Genomic DNA, 23666 nt, shown 5'->3' with positions numbered 1-23666 from the left:
GAGTATCTTATGGGACTAGCATTCTATAGAATACACTTTGAAATACTGCTCAATAAAACTATTTAAGCAACATACCAACAAATACAAATTAAAAATAATAAACACAAACAGTACATTAGTGCTGAGGGAATGCAGAATAAAAAGGAGGGATGACAATTTGTAGAATTAATTGGGCAAAGTTTCCTGCTCAATATACTGTTTAATTTTGCAATGAAATTTAGGCAGTAATATGAACTAGGAATACATGTGCTTACCAGTAGAAATCTTTTAAATTGCTGATTGACGCAATTATAAAATAAAAATTTGGGGGACTTTGCTGGTGGTGCAGTAGTTAAGAATCCGCCTGCCAATGCAGGGGACATGGGTTCAAGCCCTGGTCTGGGAAGATCCCACATGCCGTGGAGCAACTAAGCTCGAGTGCCACAACTACTGAGCCTGTGCTCTAGAGCCCATGAGACACAACTACTGAGCCCACGTGCTGCAACTACTGAAGCCCATGCACCTAGAACCCATGCTCTGAACAAGAGGAGCCACCGCAATGAGAAGCCTGCACACGGCAACAAAGAGTAGCCCCCACTCGCCACAACTAGAGAAAGCCTGTGCACAGCAATGAAGACCTAACACAGCCAAAAATAAATAAATTAATTTAATTAAAAAAGTTTTATTACCATAACTTATAATTTTAAAAAATTTAATTGCCTATACTTGGGGGAGTAAATAATTAATTTCTCTTATACTATTAAGATGGTTAGGTTTTATAGCCTTCTGAAACTTCATCAAAGCTTCTTGTTCTTACTTATTAATTAATGACTGCTTCAAGGTTTCATATGGCCTTTAATCCATCAGAATTTCATTGTAGTCTCAGGTAAAAATCTCATTATTACAGATTCCATTATGAGGAAGGGATCTATATAATAAACTTGTTTGCAAATGTCCCATTCTGAGGTTATGATTTGTCATAATGAATTTTTATAAAGAATGATTTTACACACCAAATGCTTCCTCTTGATTATCCTCTTAAAATAATCATCCTATATTACCGCAGACGATAAATGGTATTCCATTTGCAGCCCAGAACAGAGAGCTAAGAGCTCCATAATTCTGCCTGGTGATCAAGTCCTTTAACTTCCTTAGTCCTTTCCTACTTCAAACATTCCTACTCAACAAATCTAACTGAACTCCAAATTACTACAATGTAGAGAGACCTGGGAAAATGGAAGGAAAATGTAAGAATCTGAGTTCCTCCAGTTTACTAAATTCAGGCTTTCTATTCATTCATTGATTCATTATAGAGAGCCTTCATGTACCCCTGCAAACTATAAATCTGATTTCTAATAATACATGCTTCATAACAAAATCATGATAATAGAATTTTTCTTAATAAAACATTCTTTTAAAAACTAAAGAAATAATAATAGTATTAATGCATGTCTTATTTTGTATTTATGGGGTTAGTTCATTAAATAGAATATCTTTATTATCTCATTATTTAAAATTTTTGAAAAAAATTTGATGTTTTTTTAGGACATATTATCCATAATCCAAAGCAGACATCATTAGATACATAAGATATTTAAATCACCTGGAGCTACACTACTGAATTATAATTTATACAGACTAAGGTTCCCTTTTCCCTAGTTAATTTCAGTGCATAATAGGAAAAGAGGGAAAAAAGCACAACCTTTTCTTTTTGGTGCTTTTTAAATTGAGTATTTTAATCAAATGGGAATTTTTTACTAGGATTACTATAGTTCACTGCTTCTAGAGTAACAGTAAGCAGTTCTACAGACACAGTTGCAAACTTAAGCTACGAAAATTAGGTGATTAATCTTCTCCATTACTTTGGCATTATCCCCACACTGGTTCCTTATCTAAGGAATCTGAATCTGCTGAGGTCCCAAAACGGAGACTTGGATGCATAAATACAAGGTTGTTTCCAAACATTCGACCATGTAAACAAAAAGTAAGGGCACAAGATAAAAGTATCTGATGATTGCTTTAAAATTCCCTATTGAAACTGGAGAAAATATGCCACTCTTCTGTAGATTCATTTACATTTGCTTCTTAACTAGAAAAAGAAAATAGATACAGACATGTTCATGAGCCCTCACATAATGATTCACACACAAATGAACTGGTAAAAAACTGTAACACACTTGAATATTTTATAAGTAGAAGAAAGTTTTCTTACCTTCAGAAGTTCAAAGTAATGTAGACAGTGGTAAACAGGGGCTAGAAGTAGCCTGGGTAAAACATACTGAACAGCTTCTTTGAAACCTTCGCCTATTGACTAGAAAACAAAGTGATTTAATTTTTAAGTTTACTTTTCAGACATCATATATCTTGATCTAAAAACTACTATACCTGCAAATAGAGTGCCGCTCCAGGCTTTGATAACTGACTAAGGAAACGATCATGAAAACCAGGTCGTAAAATATCTCGAGCATATGATTCATATGGATCAAATGCCAGTTCCTTAGAAAATAAAGAAGGCAAAACATAAATAATCTTTCTCCAAGGTAAAGTATAAATGACCTACCACCATAAACACAAAAAGATTAAATTATGGGCACACCTATGCCTGCACAATTATATATTTCTTTTAAAGCCTCTAAACAAAATTACATTGCTATTAATTTTAACAGAATAAACCTAATATTCTCAATTAAGAAAGTAAATCAATTCTTTCTGATGAGTAATGGGATTCTTATATGTTATGACACCTCTCATGAAAGGGTTCTAGTAGAGTATTATCAACAAACATAGTCAAAAGAATGGGGGGATTTTTAGATCTGGAAAACTAAGTGTAGCCTGAATAATAAAGAATATAGATATCCACAACCAGGTAAAGTATAAACATTTAGAATATTGGTGCCAGACATTTATTTTCTCACGGTTATTTCTTGTTCATAGACTTACTTACACATTCTGCAAGCCAGAGGTAATTGTTTATATCATCTAAAATTCATTGGCACATTTTTCACAAAACAATTAAATAAAAATTTAATCCAAATTGCCCAAAAATTTTACCATCACCAATGATTAATAAACTAAACAATTCTAAAGGTTAGAATCTACTGGTTTTGCTGATTCCTGAGGAAAAAAAGAGTAGTTATTGTGATTTTATCAGGAGGTAGGATTTCTACTCTCCGCCATCCTGTGCTCTATTCCAGGTAAAAATAAAAAGCCAAAAAGCCCAAACTATTATGAAGATGGTGTTATAGATTCTAGCAAGAGCTCATTTCTATGAAGGGTAATTCTAGAAAGAGGAAGAGGACATCTAGTGGAGGACTGCAGAAGAATGAAGTTAGGAGTGAATGACAGAACAAATGTTTATTTTTAAATTACCCTTTATGTTGTTTCTCAGACTGTTTTCTTTAAGAAAGATTCAATAATAACAACACAAGATCAGAAATCAGAAGACCCCAGTTCTGTTCTCTGTGAAATGCAATATGGGATATAAAGTTCCAAGTCATCCTAAATTCCTTGAGCCATTTCAATTCCTTCAACTGTCTTCTCAACTGAAAATTTCTGTAATAATATAACAATGGAAATTGCAGTCCATTGCAGATCTTACAGGAATGGATAGTAGGTTTTCAACAATAACAGCAGGAGGGAGTCAGGTTATGAATAGACTGGATGGGAGAGAGGAATAAAAATGTAATTGGATGCTTTTATCTTGGGTCTCTTGAATTCATGAACTTATATAGAGCAGATAATGTTTGTCCTCCTCCCCTTTCAATAAACTCTAATTTATTATAGAATTTTTATGACAATTACACATATAAATTAAAGACTATACAGACAGTGTAGTGGCTTAAAAGCATGACTCTAGCATCAGAGAGACTCAGGTTCCACTTCTTATTGTACTACTTACTGGCTGTGTGACAAACTATCAACATTTACTCTCTCTAAGCCAAGCTTCCTCATTGGAAAATGTAGATGATATCTACTTCAAGGAGTTGTTTTAGGAATTAAATGAGATACACACAAAGTGCTTGCAATAGCGTATGCACATATTTAGCGGTGAATAAATGGTATCTAGTATTATCATTCTAAAATAGCTAATTTCAAGAGAGAAAAAAATTGACAACTAACTGGAAATCCAAGCTCTTATCACATAGTTTTATTCTTGAGGATAAATTTATAGAATGGCAAGCACTTCTAAGCATCCCCGTATAAATTAATAGATGATATTATGATCAGTTTACTGGTTAAATGCAATACTTATAAGATTCATTTAAAAATTTAATTATTGATACACACAACTGTGTATTAACAGTTAAAAATATAGACTATTCTAAACATACAGAAAAGTACAGAAAACAGTTTAACAACCATATTCACCATCTAGCTCAAAAAGAGCTCAACATTTTATAACACTTCACCTTTTTTTTTTTTAAAGAAATAAAACAGTAGAGATGTAATTGATCCTCCTGAGCTCCCTTTCAGAAGGTAATTTCCTCTCCTGCTAATCCCCAGAGGAAATCACTATCCTGAATTTGATTATTTCCAAGTATATTTTTATATCATAATTACATATGTATCAAGAAACAAGGCAATGTTTTCAAATTTTATACAAATATTGTAATGTACATAGTAACAATAAATTCTTCTGCAATTTGGTTTTTATTTTCAGTTGTTTTAATGATTTATCCAATATGATTCATATAGTTCCTTACAGTTCATTTATTTCAAACTCTGTATAATATTCCACTGTATAAATATATCTTTTTTTAGGTAAATTTTTTACTCTGAGATAATTTAGATTCACATGTAGTTGTAAGAAATAATACGGAAAGATTCTGTCTGTCTGCACACTACCCAGTTTTCCCCAGTGGTAACCTCTTAGAATAGTACAATATAGTGCAATATCACAACCTGGCCATTGACATTGATGTAGTAAAGTATAAAATATTTCCATCACCACAAGGATGGCTCTTGTTGCCACCCTTTTATAGCCACACCTTCCTCCTTCCCATCATAGCCTCTTTAGCCCCCAGCAACCACTGATCTATTCTGCACCTCAATAGTTTTTTCATTTCAAGAAAGTCATATAAAAGGAATTACACAGTATGCAACCTTTTGGAATTGCTGGATCATACAGTAATTCTTTAATTTTTTGAAGAACTGTTTTCCATAGCAATTGTACCATTTTATTTACATTCCCACCAGCAAAGTTTGAAGGTTCTAATTTCTCCACATCCTCTCCAACACTTGGTATTTTCCTTTCATTTTAAAAATTTAATTCTAGCCGTCTTAGTGAGTGTGAAGTGGTATTTCATAATGGTTTTGATTTGCATTTTACTTATGACTAATGATGCTAAACATCTTTTCATGTGCTTGTTGGCCATTTTTATATATTCTTTGGAGAAATTCCTATTCAAATCCTTTGACCATTTAAAAACTGAGTTGTCTTTTTTGTAAGAGTTCTTTATATACACTGAATATATCAGATATTATCAGACATATGATTTGCAAATATCTTCTCCCATTCTGTGTGCTGTCCTTTCACTTTTGATGGTACTCTTTGAAGCAGGAAAGTTTTACATTTTAAGTCTAAATTATGTATTTTTTTCTTTTCTCACTCATGCTTTTGGTGTAATATTTAAGAATCCTTTGCAAAGTCAAGGTCATGAAGACTTAGCCATGCTTTTCCTAAGAGTTTGATAATTTTAGTTCTTATATTAAGTCTCTGATCCATTTTGAACTTATGTTTATATATGGTGTGAGGTAAGGAGTTCAATTTCATTCTTTTGTGCTTCTCGTAACTTTATGGTTTTTTGTGTGTGAACAAAAGTTTAAAAATTTTAATCTCTTCTTTTATGGTTTGTACTTTCTATGTGTTAAGAAACCCTTCCTACTTCAAAGTGATAAATATGTTCTCCTGTATTTTCTTCTGAACTTCTAAAGTTTTGCTTTTCATTTTTAGATTTTATTTAAACTACTGAGAGTTTTTCCTGTATGATGTGAGCTAAGGAAGGAATATTTTCTTTCCACATGGAAAACCAGTTTTGACCCAGCATCATTTATTAATTAGTTTGTTATTTCTCTACTGATTAAAATGTAATCTCGGTCACATATCGTGTGTATGTGTATTCTTTTTCAGGGTGCTCTATTCTGTTCCACTAATTGTCTATATCTACAACTAATAATGTGGCTTTGTAATAAATCGTATTTACTGTGGCTTTGTAATAAATCTTAAAATCTGATAGGACAAGTCCCCTCAACTTGTTCTTCCTCAAAATTGTTATTTTTGTCCCTTCATTCTTCCACATGAATTTTACAATCAGCTTGCCGATTTATAGATTATTCGGGGACAACTGCATCAATACAATATTGAGTCTTTCCATGAACATGGTATTTCCATTTCTTCAGATTTTCCTTATGAATATCATTATTTTATGATTTTCTTAACAAAAGTCTTGCATATATATGTTTATTGGGTTTATTTCTGAATACCTTGTAGTTTTGTTACTATAGAGAATGGAGCCTTTTTCCTTTAATATTATACATTCACTTGGTTGGAACTGAGTATAGTAATGCTAGCAATTTTTATGTTGGTCTTTTATCTAGCAACTATACTGAACTTGCCTAATAGTTACAACACTATATATATTTTCTTGGATTTGCTGTGTAGACAATTATGTTGACTACAAATAGGACAATTTTGTCTGTTCTATTCTTTTTCTGTCTTTTGGCTAGTATCTCTATTAGAGTGCTGAAAAGAAGTAGTGAGTGGCATTCTCCTACAGCTTAGTCATTAAATATATCTTTTATAGGTTTTTGATAGATATCCTTTATTAGATTAAGAAAGGTCCCTTCTATTCCTACTTTGCTCAACATTTTAAAGAAATTCCTGAATGAATGTTTTTCTATGCTTTTTCTTATTTGTTGAGATTTTAATGTTAATGTGAAATATTACATTAACTTTTAAAAAATTTCAAACCACTTAAGAGTAAACTTCCTAAGATATATCATACTGGCCACAGTTTTTATTTAATTATAAACTGATTATTTTTCTTTGCCAGTTGTGTCAGTATGTGAGAGTGGTTCATATTTCTTTCTTGTATTACTCTTATCCAGTTTTGATAATATATGTATTGATATATAATCCTAAAAAATTGAGTTGCCCTTTGTGTCCCTATTTTTTATCTTCCTTATGAACCTATTTTGTGGTTTTCTTAACAAAAATCTTGCATATGTTTATTGGGTTTACTTCTGAATACCTTATGGTACTATTTCTAAACTGAATGGAGCAGTGGACAACTTTCAAAAGAGTAAGGTTAACTGTTTCTTGAAGACTGGTAAAACTCCTAATACTTAGTGTATGCCTCATGTCATTTGTTGACACATAGATTTGATTATTCAATTTTTAATGGTTTTTAAGTTAATTAGGATATCTATTTTTATTTTAGGATATCTATTTCTTAAGTCAATTTTCCTATTTTATATTTTTTAAAAAGTTAACCACTCCATCCCAGTTCTCAAAAATTTTCAAATGGATCTCAGCATTCCTGAATGATTTTAAAAGTTGCAATCTGTAGTTAGTTATAACTTTTTCTTCTTAATATTTATGCTTTTCCTTTTTTCTCCCTTGATCAACATTATTAGAGGTTTTGGTCTATCTGTTGTGTGCTTTCTAGTTCATTAATTCTGTTCTTCTATTACTTCCTTTATGTTGTTTCTATTATTATCAACTCTCAAATTTACATTATCTTTCCTGTTTCTTGGATTGAAACCTTTACTCATTTATTTTTAGTTATATCTACTTTTTAAAATATATGTCTAAAACTGTAAGTTTTTCTTTATGCATTGCTTTAGTTGCATCTTACAGGGTTTTGTATATAGTACTTTCACTTTTGCTCAATTTCAAGTATTTTGTAATTTTCATTGTCACTGCCTCTTTAATCCATGAGATATTTAGAAATTCATTTTTAAGACTTCCTAGTATTTTAATAACTTTTCATTGTGATTTCTAATTTAATTTCATAGTCAGAAAAGATGGTTTATATGCTATTATGTAATATTTGAGACTTCCTTTTTTATCTAATACTGTAACCACTTTTTGTAAATATAACTGGTATCTTGAAATGAATCTAGAATCATCCATATATACATAATCAAACCTGTTCATTTTCTTATTTTAACTTCTATAGCCTTAATCTTTTTTCTGTTTGTGATAGAGATGTGCTACAATTTCCTATCATGATAGTAAATTTTTTTCCATTTCTCGTAATTGTCAGTTTCTATTTCTTATATTTTGAGGCTTTATAATCACGTACACATACATTCATGATTGTTGTATCTTCATGACGTTGTCCCTTTTCCTATTTAGGTAGTGTTCCTCTCTAATGTCCTCCCCACCAAGCTTACTTTTCCTAATTATATCAATTGATATTTATATACTAGCTTCCCTTTATTTGTTTTCATATGTTGACTTTTCAATCCCTTTATTTTATTTTATTTTTTGCAGTATGCGGGCCTCTCACCGTTGTGGCCTCTCCCGTTGCAGAGCACAGGCTCCAGACGCGCAGGCTCAGTGGCCATGGCTCATGGGCATAGCCGCTCCATGGGATGTGGGATCTTCCTGGACCAGGGCACGAACCCGTATCCTCTGCATTGGCAGGCGGACTCTCAACCACTGCGCCACCAGGGAAGCCCAATCCCTTTATTTTAAATATTTCTGTGGTTCTGTTTTGGGTGTGTCTCTACAAGCTGCAAGAAATGGACTTTTAAAAATAAAAAATAAGTACTTTCTTTAAATAGGCGAGTTTCATCAGTTTACATATACTGAGTTACTAACATAGTAGTATAATGTAGTTGGATTTATTTGTATCATATTACAGTCAGCCCTCTGTATCTGTGGGTTCCACATCTGGTGATACAGAAGGCCAACTGTACTATGCCATTTTAAATGAGGTTACTTTACTTTTTCTTTACTTCATTATTCTTTCCTATTATCAGTGGAAAAGATTAAAAAGTGTTCCTACAGTTCTTGTACATTGTAAGATATAGGTAGTATTTCTATTCTTTTGGTGATTTTCCTAAATGTTTTAAAATCAAATAAAGTTTGTTATTATCTATAAATTTTTCTAAATTTTAAAGAGAGTTTACAGTTGTTTAGTTTTTCTTATCTTCTGAATACAAGCCCATTTTATGTGCTGAGAAGTTTAGTTTACCTTCCCTTTTAAATTAAAAAAAAAAGTTTGGTTTTTAAAATATTCAGTAGCTTGGGCCTCCCTGGGAGCACAGCAGTTAAGAATCTGCCTGCCAATGCAGGAGACACAGGTTCGAGCCCTGGTCCGGGAATATCCTACATGCCGCAGAACAACTAAGCCTGTGCACCACAACTACTGAGCCTGTGCTCTAGAGCCTGCAAGCCACAACTACTGAGCCCGTGTGCCACAACTACTGAAGCCCACGCACCTAGAGCCTGGCTCTGCAACAAGAGAAGCCACCACAATGAGAAGCCTGTGCACCGCAATGAAGAGTAGCTCCCGCTCTCCGCAACTAGAGGAAAGCCTGTGCACAGCAATGAAGACCCGAAGCAGCCAAAAATAAATAAGATAAACAAATTTATAAAAAAAATATTCAGGGCTCCCCTGGTGGCGCAGTGGTTGAGAGTCCGCCTGCCGATGCAGGGTACACGGGTTCGTGTCCCGGTCCGGGAAGATCCCACATGCCGCAGAGCGGCTGGGCCTGTGAGCCATGGCCACTAAGCCTGCGCGTCCGGAGCCTGTGCTCCGCAACGGAAGAGGCCACAACAGTGAGAGGCCCGCGTACCGCAAAAAAAAAAAAAAAGATATAGTTGATTTCGAAATGAGAACAAAGAGCTAGAAATTTCAGAATGACTATCAATGCTAACTTGTAAGGGCTAACTCAGTATTTTAGCACTTGACATATCAAGGAGAAGGTTATCATTTTTCTCCCCCTATGATATCTGAATCATCTAGGTCCTGGACTTGATTTCCCTATTCACTTTATCCCTCCTATTCTAAATAATTATGCACAGTTACCATATATTAAGTAGCTGTATGAAGCTGGTTAGCTAAATATTTCAGGAAAGTTATTTAACTTTCAAAAAATCCTGAGTCCTATTATTATCTTTCTTTTACAAATATAGCTAGAGAGGTTTAGAGATGTGAAGTAAATTGCCCACGGACACATACAACTACTAAGTAGCAGATTTTAGACTGGAACACAAGTAGTTTGACCTCAGGTCCAAGTTCTGTGGCCTCTTCATTGATAAGATAGCCAATTAAGTGTCAGCTGTGGGATCTGTTTTTTATAATGATGAGAAACTACTTTTTCTAAGTTTCGTGAGATAATGGAAACAAATGCTGACAATGACCCTTTGAGGAAGAGGCAATATAGTTGAGTAGTCAGCAGTTAATGTATATGTTAGCTGGAAACAAGAATTCAGATTCCAATTTTAATTCAAATGTCGGGCCTTCTAGATGCAGACTTTTTTGGTGTATAATTACTTACCTCTGCTAAGTCTTCAAAGCAACTTCCTACTAATGGATGGGGACTGCCTTCATCTGTCATTTCTACAGTATCTTCTATATGGCCCAGTAACTTTACACTAAGTTCATGTATATCCACTATACGGCTAAATATATTTTCTACATCCTGTTGGGATGAAAAACACATGAATTCAGTTAGGTGGTATAATAAAACAAATTTTGAGCCAGTAAGTCATTTTATAATCATGAAATTTAACATGGCAGATACAGTGAGAAATTTTAACAACTTACAAATATAAGTAAAAGACAAAGAATTCCTTTGGCAATGAAGTACAGTTTGCAAAAAACATTTCTCTAGGTCACTGGTTCTCAAACTTTTGGTTCTCAGGACTCCTTCACACTCTTAAAAAAATTACTGAAAACTCCAAAGAGCTTTTGCTTACTATATTAGAAATTATTTACTATCAACATTTACTATATTAGAAATTAAAACCAAGAAAATTATAAAACATTTAATTCATTTAAAAATAACAATAAAGAGTTCTTTTATGAAAAGTAACTATATTTTTCTAGAACAACTAAAAATCTTAGTGAGGAGAATGGCACTGTTTTACATTTTTGCAAATCTCTAACACCTAGTTTAATAGAAGATAGCTGGCTTTTCATGTATATTTCTGCATTCAATCTGTTGTGATATGTTGCTTTGGTTAAAGCATATGAAGAAAATCTAGCTTTACAAAGACATGTAGTTGGAAAATGGAGGAGTCTATTCAAATAACTGTGGATACCCTTTTCTTTTTCTGCATAGTTTCTTCACTGAGATATGTCACGTACCATAAAATCCACCCTTTTAAAGTGTACTTTCACATATTCACAGCCTGTTCAATCGTCACTACCATCAAATTCTAGAACATCTTCATCACCTCAAAAAGAAAGGCTGTATCCAGTAGTAGCCCTCTCCATTCTTCCCCGACACACCCATCCCCAGTCTCTGGCAACTACTAATCCACTTTCTATCTCTATGGATTTGCCTATTCTGGAAATCTCATATATATGGAGTGAATATCTTTTTATGGTATTATACAAGTCAATAAATGGTAGCTTCTTAAAGGTTAGTTGCAACGTAGAATCTGAAACTATATAAATTTTGCACATTAAAATCCACTGGTCTATTTTGAACTTTGAAGGGATGTTTTACCCAACTGTGATTTTGTAGTGGAATTGCTAGGTTGTATGGCTACCTTATGGTTAATATTATATGAAATTACCAAATTCTTTTCCTAAATATTTATACCAGATTACATTCTCAGAAGCAATGTGGGAATTTTACATTCCCAAAAGCAGTTGCTCCACATGCTTTTCAACATTCAGTATTGTCAGTCTTTTTAATTTTAGCTTTTCTAATGAGTGTGTAGTAGTGTCTCATTATGGTCTTAATTTGCATTTTCCTTATGACTATTAATGTTGAGCATCTTTTGATGTGCTTTTTGGTCACTGGCATACCTTCTTTTATAAAGTGTTCAAATTTTTTGCCCACCTAAAATATCAGGCTGTTTTTCTTATTATTGAGAATTGCAAAAGTTCTTTATATATTCTGAATACAAACCCTTTGTTAGATATATGTAATTCAAACAGGTTCCTACAATCTGTGGCTTACATTTTAATTTTTCTGACAATTCTTTTCAAAGAGCAAAAGTTTTTTTCATTTTAATGAAGTCTAATTCATTAATTTTTAATTTTATGGTTCTTGATTTTTGTGTCCTAAGAAATCTTTGCCTATTCGTTACCACTTTGTTTTTAAACAACTTTATTAAAATATAATTTACATACCATGCAATTCATCCTAAAGTGAACAATTCAAAGTTTTTTTTACTGTATTTACAGATTTGTGCGACTCAAAATCCACTCCTTTATTTTTTAATGTCTGCTCATTGCCATAACAGTGAGTGAATACCAGTCTCAGCCTCTGTTGTGAGCACCACTTCTCCATCAGTCACCTGTGACTATGTAGCTACACTTCTAGAAATTACTAGAATGCAACTCCCTTAGACAATCTCAACTGTTCCCATTTAGCATTTCTCCAGGACCCAATAAGGTTGGTCTAATTACTACTATAAGATCAGCAGTCCCTTCTCTAATTTTCAGTTATTGGCACCTTCCTTTGTGCTCCCCAAAATACTGTTGTCATACTTCTGTTTATGGTAATTACCACATTGTATTGCAACTTAATTTAAAGTTTACATTTCTGTCTTGACTGGACTAAACTTGACAGAAGAACGGTTTTTTATTCATCTTTGAATCCCCATTGCCAAGTATGGCATCAAAAATATAGGCAGCCCTGATGAAGTGTTGGTTCAATGATACAAATGAGTCAAATTAAACATAGAAACCTTCCACCTAAACAAGACGTTTTATTCTTTGGAGTACATGGAAGAGTCTGTGAATTCATTTGTACTTACACAATCAGTCTAGTTTAGATTTTGTCTTTTAATTTCTGATGTTTAATTTATCAAAACTGTTGTAGCAACTTTATTTTTGATCACAGTCATGATGAATTAAATCCCACTACTTTTAAAAAGTGGACCAATTAGCAATCATGAACTATACAAATTCAGATTTGAGTGGTCATGTAAAATTAACAACACATGCAATGATATACATTTATTCAATGATACTTACGTTAGCTGAAAACAATTTTGAATTGGAGACAAAGGGCTCTCTAAAAACTTTTATAATTAAATTAAGTTCCCTTATGTATTGTCGAATTTCTGCCATAAATGCTTTTACCAAATCATAATAAGTTTGCTCTCCTGAGGTGGAAGGCTCTTCATCAGTTAAAGATAATATATTTATATCTTCTACATCTTGATGAAACATATCCATCAATACCTACAGTCAGAGATAGAAAAAAGTATAATAAAATATGAATCTGTAGTTCAACTTGAAGTGAAGCACCCTAAGCTATTATTTGAATACAGTTCTTAAATGATAATAAGCAGACACACAATTACCTCTTCTCGGATATAATGTCATTTCCCCCTCCACAGCTTCTCTAAGACAAAAATTCTACATCAGGTATCACAAACTGCCTCTTCCAAGTTCTCTGTCAATACAAGTATCTGTCTGTCTGTCTCTCTTGTTAACCGTGTATTACTTCTAATTTGTTTCCAAATCTTGTCTTGGATTTCTCTCTTAGTTTCCTCTGTTTCATAACCTTGACATCACCACTTCATTCCAGGGCCTCACATAATTCATATTTGAATAATTCCTACATTTGTTGGTGATTGATCAAAATAAGTCCTGTTTTTTTCCAAGAAGTCTACTATTACTACTCTTGCTAAACCTTATCTTTTCCCTCCTGTGAACTTCAACATCATTATCCAAGAAGTCTACTATTACTACTCTTGCTAAACCTTATCTTTTCCCTCCTGTGAACTTCAACATCATTATCCCTATAACGTAATAAAATATTTTATCTTGTATTACTTTCTGCTTGTTTCACAAATGTAAGTACCCTTTCATCAAATTTACAGTCTCGTTCTATATTTCTCTTGCATCTCTTCTCTGTGTGAGCACGTACTACATACTCAGAAATATTTTATCAATTCACTTAAAAGTATCAAATATTTTATATTCATTGAAAAATAACTATTTTAAAATCAAATACTCATTCATTAAAAAATAAAAGCATCTGAAATCCTTCAGATGAGGTGATTTTTACATTCTGAAAGAACAAATATACTAAAATATATTTAAGTGGATTCGGCAATCAGAAAGAATATTCCGAATCAATAACAGTTGGAAAAAAGGGAGTGAAATGCTTCATCAGAAAATATTTTCTTTTCTGAAAACTCATTTTTATAAAATAAAATTACTGAGACAGTACAGCGCAATGACTTAGACTCAGATCTGGAGTGCACGTCTAGGCTTTGAAACTTCTCAGAAAATTCTAGACCAATTTCTTTATCTCTCTGAACTTCAGTTTCCCTTTTATAAAATGTAGATAAGAGCATCTACCTTAGAGGGATATCATAAGGACCAAATGAGATAAGTCGCATATATGCTTAACTTTCAATAAATGTTTGCTCTTAACATAATCATAGTAAAACCATACAAGTAGTATCTAAAGAAAGCTAGGGAAAAAAAAACATAAAGAAAGCTAGGCAAAGAAATTAAACTCTCAAGAACTTAGTATTGGGTTGGCCAAAAAGTTCCTTCGTTTTTAAGTAAAAATAAAAGATACATTTTCACCAAGAAATTTATTGAACAATGTATTCACCCATTTTGTTCCACTACCTTCTGCCATTTTTCAGGCAACTTCATAATTCCACCTTCCCAAAACTTTTTAGCTTTTTGAGCAGAGAACTGTTCCAGGTGTCTTTTACAGTCATCCAGGGAATTGAAATTTTTTCCATTAAGAGAATTTTGTAAAGACTGAAATAAATGGAAATTCGAAGGTGCAATGTCTGGTGAATACGGCGGATGAATCAGAACTTCTCAGCCAAGCTGTAACAGTTTTTGCCTGGTCATCAAAGAAACATGTGGTCTTGCGGTATTCTGATGGAAGATGATGCATTTTCTGTTGACTAATTCTGGATGCTTTATTGTCGAGTGCTGCTTTCAGTTGGTCTAGTTGGGAGCAGTACTTACTGGAATTAATCATTTGGTATTCCAGAAGAGCTCATAATAGAGGACTCCCTTCCAATCCCACCATATACACAACATCACCTTCTTTGGATGAAGACCGGCCTTTGGTGTGGTTGGTGGGATCTTGCCCCACTTGCCCCACGATCTCTTCCGTTCCACACTGTTGTACAGTATCCACTTTTCATCGCCCATCACAATTTGTTTAAAAAATGGTATGTTTTAATTACATTTCAGCAGAGAATTGCAGGCGGAAATATGGTCAAGGATTTTTTTCACTTAACTTATGTGGAACCCAAACATCAAAGCGATTAACATAACCAAGCTGGTGCAAATGATTTTCAATGCTTGATTTGGATATTTTGAGTATGTCAGCTATCTCCCACGTGGTATAACGTTGACTGTTCTCATTTAATGTCTCCATATGCTCGCTATCAACTTCAAATGGTCTACCTGACTGTTGAGCATCATCCAGAGAGAAATCTCTAGCTCGAAATATCCCAAACCACTTTTGACACGTTTGATCAGTCACAGCACCTTCTCCATACACTGCACAAATCTTTTTTTGTGTTTCAGTTGCATTTTTACCTTTCTTGAAATAATACAGCATAATATGCCGAAAATGTTGTTTTTCTTACATCTTCAATATTAAAATGGCTACACAAAAATTCACCAATTTTGATAAGTCTTTTTTAAATGCATACTGAAATGACAGCTGTCACAATACAATCTAACAAAACTGTTTCAAATGAAGTTAAAGACAACTAAGCGCTACTAGAGAGCCATCTTACGAATGAACCTTTTGGCCAACCCAGTATTTTTACATTTTTGAATATTCTTTTCAAGTAAATCCATAATCTTCTAAGTCTTCCAATGCAAATAAAAATTTAAGAAATTCGCTAATAAGAGATTATTACTGTTATTAACCCTACATGCAGCAACACATAAAAGAAAAGCTACATGACATACTTAAACACATTTAAATACTATATATATAATACTTTATTTACATAAAGTGATATCTGGAGTTCTTGCCATTAGAGTACTAAAAGTATGTCCTAACAAACAATATACAATTTTATTCAGTCTAAGTAGTATGTTAGCACCCAGTAAGTCATGAATAAAAATTTAAGAACAAAACATATAGATCTGTATCCTACCTTATCAGCACACATTGCCACTTTAATATCTTGTTTTGTAATTTCATAATGCCGTATATTTCGCACATAATTCCCCACCAGCTTTAAAATGTCTGCAGAAATGTATTCTAATACTGCTACTATGTAAACAGAAACCTGGTGGTCAATTTTATAACCTAGGACCTCCTGAAAAATTAAAAGAAAAGCATGTTTAAAATTATTTACTACAAATTTGACACACTGAGTTTTTAAAAAGTGTATACAGTTTAGCTTAACTTTTACTGAGGCGTGTGATTATCAACAGCATTTAATTTTAAGTAGTTCATCTATGAATAATATACATATTGCTATTTGAAAATGTAAACTAAGAAAAGGTACGGCAAAATTACCTATGATCATGTAAAATACTTAAAAAGTACAGGTAAGTAAATAGATAATCCCTAAACTAGGAATGGAAGCCCAAGTTTGGGGGAGGGGAAAAATGCTCATTGTTACCTAATTCAGAATACCTGGAATTAAGAATGACAAATGAGGGTTTTTTCCTTTATGCAGAACAAGAGTTAATATATTATTGGTATCTGGGAATATCTACCATCCTTATACCTCTATCCTTCTTTCCAAAGGAACCTGGGCTTCCTAAAAACCCTAGTGGTACATTCATTCCTGGTATCTGGGCTGTTTCTATGGAAAAAAATTCATGCTATGTCTTGCTGAACAACAGTGGTTATTAAGGGCACATTAAATAGTCCTATTTTTAGACTTCAAAGAGAGTATGGGCTTTTGTGGTGCTGACCAATTCCTATAGGAAAATAAATTCTATTTTGTAAACAATCCAATTAAGAAAAAAACCTTCAAAATAATAAGTTTACTTATATATTTTATAACAACTTTAAATGGAGTATAATCTCTAAAAATATTGAATCACTATGTTGTTCACCTAAAACTAATATAACATTGTAGATCAACTATACTTAAAAAAAAAGTTTACTTATAAGTTGGGAACAGGTTGCATTTACCTTTAAGAATATGTAAAAACTATTAACTGTTTATAGTGATATGGATATATTAATAAATTGAAATGATACCCACAATTAGACCCTAAAATGCAACATTTAGAATCATTAATACAGCATGCACATACCTCAACTTGTTAATTCTCTTAGAATATAATTCAAAGTATGGCTATAAAAATCATGAAAAGAGAATTATAAAGAAGTGCAATGACTAACAGCTTAGTAATTTTCTATAACTTGAACTTACTTCCTCAGACCAGTTAGTAAGATATAGGTAGATATTTCTATTCAAACAACAAAGGACAAAATGTAACCTTTTGATAGTCTTAATCACCCAAGTGTTCAGTCTTAAATCTTGTACAAGATCAAACTGACGTGGATTTCCTAATGCTATTCACTTAGAGTCCTGTGAACTAAAAGTTGCTTAATCACCTTCTGCCTCAGTTATCTCATCTACAAAGTGGGGATGATAATAATTAACTCTGTTGAATAATAAAACCTACAGATAATGTATGCAAGCATTAGCATTTTACTTGTATTATAGTACACATAGAATTATTGATATCAGAGAAGTATTATTAAGGTTTTAATTATTATCATACCTATATTTTTGATGTGAGAGTTAATCAATAGTTTGTTCATTGTATTAAATAAAAAAGAAATCACATTATTAGAGTTCCCAGCAGTTATTTTTTCTATTAGTTCTGGAGAGATTCAACTGACTGACTAATATAAATGACAAATAGGACTAAATAGTATAGGTGATCTTTATGGAATTTTTGTTCAGAGATTACACATAGCCCTATGGCAGTCTCACAGAGGTCCCTACACGTCTAACTATGTGAAGGATTTATAGGGACACTTAGGTCTAGCCAACAAAAAAAGGAGTTTTACAAGTTCTCTTTGAGGTTCTATTAACATCTGAGATGAACAAAATCCACAATTATAACTTTTCTTAGTGCTTTCAATTTGCTTGATTATTACTGTTGGTATGAAATTACTTTAAGTCATGTTGTCCAACTTATAGTTTCCTATTATATCATCCCTCCCCATGACATAAATTCCTGGAAAAATTAAAACGAGAGAATGTCACTCTTCAGTTGACTCTATTATCCGTAAAACATACTCTTTGTGTTTGAAAATCATGGGTTTTATTTTGCTTTTAAAAGGCAAGAAGGCAGTATTTCAGTTTTACCTTTAACAAAGGATGAATTTTTTCTACTGGGAGAGATAAAGGGTTTCTTCGCTTCCTCTTTTCAATAGCCGACTGGGCATCAGCTATTGCCCACTTATCAATTGGATGAGGGAAACTTTTTTGAACACGTTCCTTGGAAAATAGGAAAATAACAACTAAGCAACAAATATATTAAATAGTGTTATTCACTTACAATTTACTTTTAAAATCAAAGAATACCAAAAGCAGGCTTTCACATGTAGTATAATTTATACTACAAACATACCTAAGCTAAGAGAAAACCATAACTGCCAATGTACTAGTTTCTTAATTACACAATTAAGAGACTAAATGTTCCTTCTATTAACTAGGGGAAAAATCACATTCTGAATTTCAACTTCACTGTGGTAAAGCTAATGACAAGAATGAGTAGATGCTATTTAAAACATTACTTATATAAAATTTCAAGGAACAAGACCTAAGCTTAAAAAGAAAATATCTAAATCCAGTTCTCATTTGTCCTTTATTTCAACACCAATTACAAACTAAAATAGCATTTTCTACTTGAAACTTCTAAGAATTTTTTCCTTTATCCATCATGCAAAGGTACTTGACTTCAAAACTATTTATAAATCATGGAAATCAAGGGTTTACATTAGTAACAGCAACTTTAATACACTGTAGCTTATCATTAGAGTTTGAATCTTCCACAGGTTATTAATTTTTATCAAGATATTTCATTTTAATCCAGCAGTTATCCGGTTAGAATTTCCATTGAAAGTGAAAGAGCTCATGTAAAAGCTGAATTTCCCGACTTTAATAAACTAATATAATTCACTTCAAACAAAAGGTACTACTTTCATGCTCTGAAGTTTTTAAAATCCACTTTCAGTATACCATAATTAAAACCAGTAGAGGTCGCTATTACACAATTTTAACATGTATTTTAAATTGCTCCGTATTTAGTTAGTAACATATAAAAACTGTTTAACATCACTCCTGATTGTAAGTGTAAATTAAAAGTTTTGTCAATTGCTACTAAGATGGAAAATGAAAAAGATTGCTATGTGATATTCTGTGGAGGGAAAGGAAACATTGATTCCAGGACATGTTAATAACAAATTTATAAACTGAAAATAGTTTAACCCATTCAAATTTAAGAAATTTTCTCTTCATCTATGTTCAAGGATAAGTCAGCTTCTAAATATAAGAAGTGATCATTTTAGGGCTTCCCTGGTGGCGCAGTGGTTGGGAGTCCATCTGCCGATGCAGGGGACACGGGTTCCTGCCCCGGTCCAGGAGGATCCCACATGCCGCAAAGCGGCTGGGCCCGTGGGCCATGGCTGCTGGGCCTGCGCGTCCGGAGCCTGTGCTCCGCAACGGGAGAGGCCACAGCAGTGACAGGCCCGTGTACCGCAAAAAAAAAAAAAAAAAAAAAAGAAGTGATCATTTTAAATCTAATCACAGAAATTATTGTAGTTAAAAATGGAGTTTACAGACATTTTCAAATGTCTAGTTGAAAAGCTATTTGCTAGGATGCTACACCCTCATATAATAAAGGCAATACAAAGGTCCAAAATACTGGGGGAGTTCGGCAGGTGAAAAAGGACTAACAAAGGAAGAAGGAAAAGGGTGGAACAGAATGTCCAAAACAAGAATTCTTTTCCTTTTTTCCAAATCAATACTATAGACTTGATAATCCAAAAATGACAAGAGATTTAGGACTAACTTTACCATGATTCCCAATTAAAAATTTCATACTGATGGGTTTAACCCATGGTTAACTGAATAAATGATTACAGACCTTATAATAGTATAGCCCTATGGCTAACATTTTTTTGGTGGGGGGGACCTCAATGCATAGTAAGAAATCTTAATACATTTTACATTACATTCTTGTATATCACATACATAGTACACTGGAACAAAGTTTCATAAAACAAAACCTTCTTTTACTATAGGCAATGTACTGATTTTTCCTATTCATTTATAAAAATGTTAGTTGGGCATAAGGGGTGATGACCTAGAATCTAAAAAGCACTGCTGTGTAGTGGTGATAGAAAGCAGGAGAACAGAACAGAAGGTGAACTCAATCTAATAATTCTAAATACATTTAACATACATCTTTGAAGAAAAATCATCAGTAGAATTACAAGGCAAACTGTAGGCAGGGGTTGAGGTAGAAGAGAAAGAAAACAGAACAGCAATCCTTGCCCATCTCAATTTTATCAACCTAATTCTGAGTTTATCTATTGTTTTGAGAAAGAAGGGGAAGGAAAGTCAGGAATGCTAAAAGAGAAGGCAAGAAAGGGAAAATAATAATGATGAAGAAAACATTTTAAACTTACTTGTGTATTAGTGGACTGTATATTTATGAGGTAATACCAAAGGTCATGGGAAAGATTAATAAGGTCAAAATAGATGCCTTGAATGTGGAAAGGCCAGACTGAAAGAAATACTTTGTACCTTGTAGTGGCAAATTTAATTACAATTTTAGAGCAAAATAAAATTTATTTTTATAATTATCTTATATAATTTAAGGTAAAGAAGCCCAAGGAGAAATGATCAATGAAAGATTCATGAATTAAATAAAGTCTATTACTCTTTCAAGATACTCTTTCAAGATGCCACTTTCAAGATTAATAGTTTTGTTTTAAATTGAGAAATTCCACCTTGATTGATATTTAGTGGCTTTGGGAAAAATAAAAGATAGAGAGCTAGGTTTGCAATTCAGCTCTGTCTCTTATTAGCAGAACCTTGTCTTTTCCTTTACATAATGAAGGTGTCTAAATAGATAATCTTGATGATCAATTCCAATAGAAACATTCTAGGATCTATAAAAATTCCTACACATGCACTTCAGTGTAAATATTCAGACCTGGAGGTACTTTTGAAGTGCTATTAATAGTAATAAAGGCTTAGAATGTGTAGAAGAATTTTTTTTTTCTGTCTAGAAAGGTAGAAAATACTGTGAAATCACTTGGGAAATCAAAATGTGAATGGCAAACTTATTAGAAATTACAAAGATTCTTTAGGATGTGAAGGAAAAGAAAGTTAAAGAAAAAATGAATGGGAAAGGAAATGCAAACTTTTAAAATTTAAGAATTCAGCTCACGGGGAAAAAAGTCTAAGATAAAAGGAAAGAGAAATAAAAGGGATCCAAATTGGAATAAAAGAACTAAAACTGTCACTGTTTGCAGATGACATCACGCTCTACATAGAAAATCCTAAAGACACTAGCAGAAAACAACTAGAGCTCACCAAGGAATTCAGGGAAGTTGCAGGATGCAAAATTAATATGCAGAAATCTGTTGCATTTCTATACACCAACAATGAAAGATCAGAAAGAGAAATTAAGGAAACAGTTCCATTTACCATCACATCAAAAAGAGTAAAATACCTAGGAATAAACCTACCTAAGGAGGCAAAAGACCTGTACTTCAAAAATTATAAGACACTGATGAAAGAAATCAAAGAAGACACAAACAGATGGAAAGATATACTGTGTTCTTGGACTGGATGAATCAATATTGTCAAAATGACCATACTACCCAAGGCAATCTACAGCATTCAATGCAATCCCTATCAAATTACCAATGGCATTTTTCAAAGCACTATAACAAGATTTTTTAAAATTTGTATGGAAACACAAAGACCCTGAATAGCCAAAGCAATCTTAAGAAAAACAAATCTGGAGGAATCAGGCTCCCTGACTTCAGACTATACTACAAAGCTACAGTCATCACAACAGTATGGTACACGCACAAAAACAGAAATATAGATCAATGGAACAAGACAGCCCAGAAATAAACCCACTTACCTATAGTCAATTAATCTATGACAAAGGAGGCAGAAATATACAATGGAGAAATAACAGTCTCTTCAATAAGTGGCGCTGGGAAAACTGGACAGCTACATGTAAAAGAATAAAACTAGAACGTTTTCTAATACCATACACAAAAATAAACTCAAAATGGATTAAAGACCTAAATTTAAGATCGGATACTATAAAACTCCTAGAGGAAAACATAGACAAGACACTCTCTGACATAAATCGCAGCAATATCTCTTTGGATCCCCCTCCTAGAGAAATGGAAATAAAAACAAAAATAAACAAATGGGACCTAATAAAACTTAAAAAGCTTTTGTACAGCAAAGGAAACCATAAACAAAATGAAAAGACAACATATAGAATGGGAGAGAAAACATTTGCAAATGATGAGACTCACAAGGGATTAATTTACAAAATATACAAACAGCTCATACAGCTCAATATCAAAAAAAACAAACAACCCAATCAAAAAAAGGGCAGAAGACCTAAATAGACATTATTCCAAAGAAGACATACAGATGGGCAAAAGGCACATGAAAAGACGCTGAACATCGCTAATTATTAGAGAAATGCAAATCAAAACTACAATGAGGTACCACCTCACACCGGTTAGAATGGCCATCATCAAAAAGTCTACAAATAATAAATGCTGAAGAAGGTATGGAAAAAAGGAACCTTCCTACACTGTTGGTGGGAATGTAAATTGGTGCAGCCACTATGGAGAACAGTATGGAAGTTCCTCAAAAAACTAAAAATAGAGCTACCATATGATCCTGCAATCTCTCTCCTGGGGATACATCCAGAGAAAACCTTAATTCAAAAAGATACATGCATCCCAATGTTCACTGCAGCACTATTTACAATAGCCAAGACATGGAATCAACCTAATTGTCCATCAACAAATGAATGGATATAGAAGATGTGATATATATATACAATGGAATATTACTCAGCCATAAAAAAGAATGTAATTATTCCATTTGCAGCAATATGGATGGACCCAGAGATTATCCTACTAAGTGAGAAAGACAATTACAATTATATGATATCGCTTATATGTGGGATCTAAAAGAAAGAAAAAAAGACATAAATAAACTTACTTCCAAAACAGAAAGAGACTCACAGACACAGAAAACAAACTTACGGTTACCAAAGGGGAAAGGGGGTGGGAATGGGGATAAATTAATAGGCCGGGATAAACATACAAACTACTGTGTATAAAACAGATAACCAAGATGCAAGAGGGAAGAAATATGGGGATATATGTATACATATAGCTGATTCCCTTTGTTATAAAGCAGAAACTAACACACCACTGTAATGCAATTATACTCTAATAAAGATGTTAAAAAAAATAGATAACCAACCAACAAGGATCTACTGTATAGCACAGGG

The 23666-nt window shown here is 33.0% G+C and overlaps 1 protein-coding gene across 5 annotated transcripts in view; it reads right to left on the bottom strand.

Moving 5' to 3' along the window:
* The window catches only part of SOS1 (SOS Ras/Rac guanine nucleotide exchange factor 1), a 151100-nt gene that overhangs the window by 54103 nt on the left and 73331 nt on the right, over positions 1-23666 (bottom strand). For all 5 annotated transcript variants that reach the window (XM_019942786.3, XM_019942784.3, XM_019942785.3 and 2 more), the window contains 6 exons: positions 18461-18592; positions 16274-16438; positions 13149-13358; positions 10492-10635; positions 2365-2475; positions 2192-2290 (listed from right to left, as the gene is read on the bottom strand). In XM_019942786.3, the coding sequence (XP_019798345.1) occupies positions 2192-2290; positions 2365-2475; positions 10492-10635; positions 13149-13358; positions 16274-16438; positions 18461-18592 (861 nt within the window). The remainder of the gene's footprint in view (positions 1-2191; positions 2291-2364; positions 2476-10491; positions 10636-13148; positions 13359-16273; positions 16439-18460; positions 18593-23666) is intronic.

The sequence above is a fragment of the Tursiops truncatus genome, chromosome 14, assembly GCF_011762595.2.
Source record: "Tursiops truncatus isolate mTurTru1 chromosome 14, mTurTru1.mat.Y, whole genome shotgun sequence".
Lineage (NCBI taxonomy): Eukaryota > Metazoa > Chordata > Mammalia > Artiodactyla > Delphinidae > Tursiops > Tursiops truncatus.
Note: the sequence above shows the minus strand (reverse complement) of the source record. Positions and strands in the feature narration are given on the sequence as shown.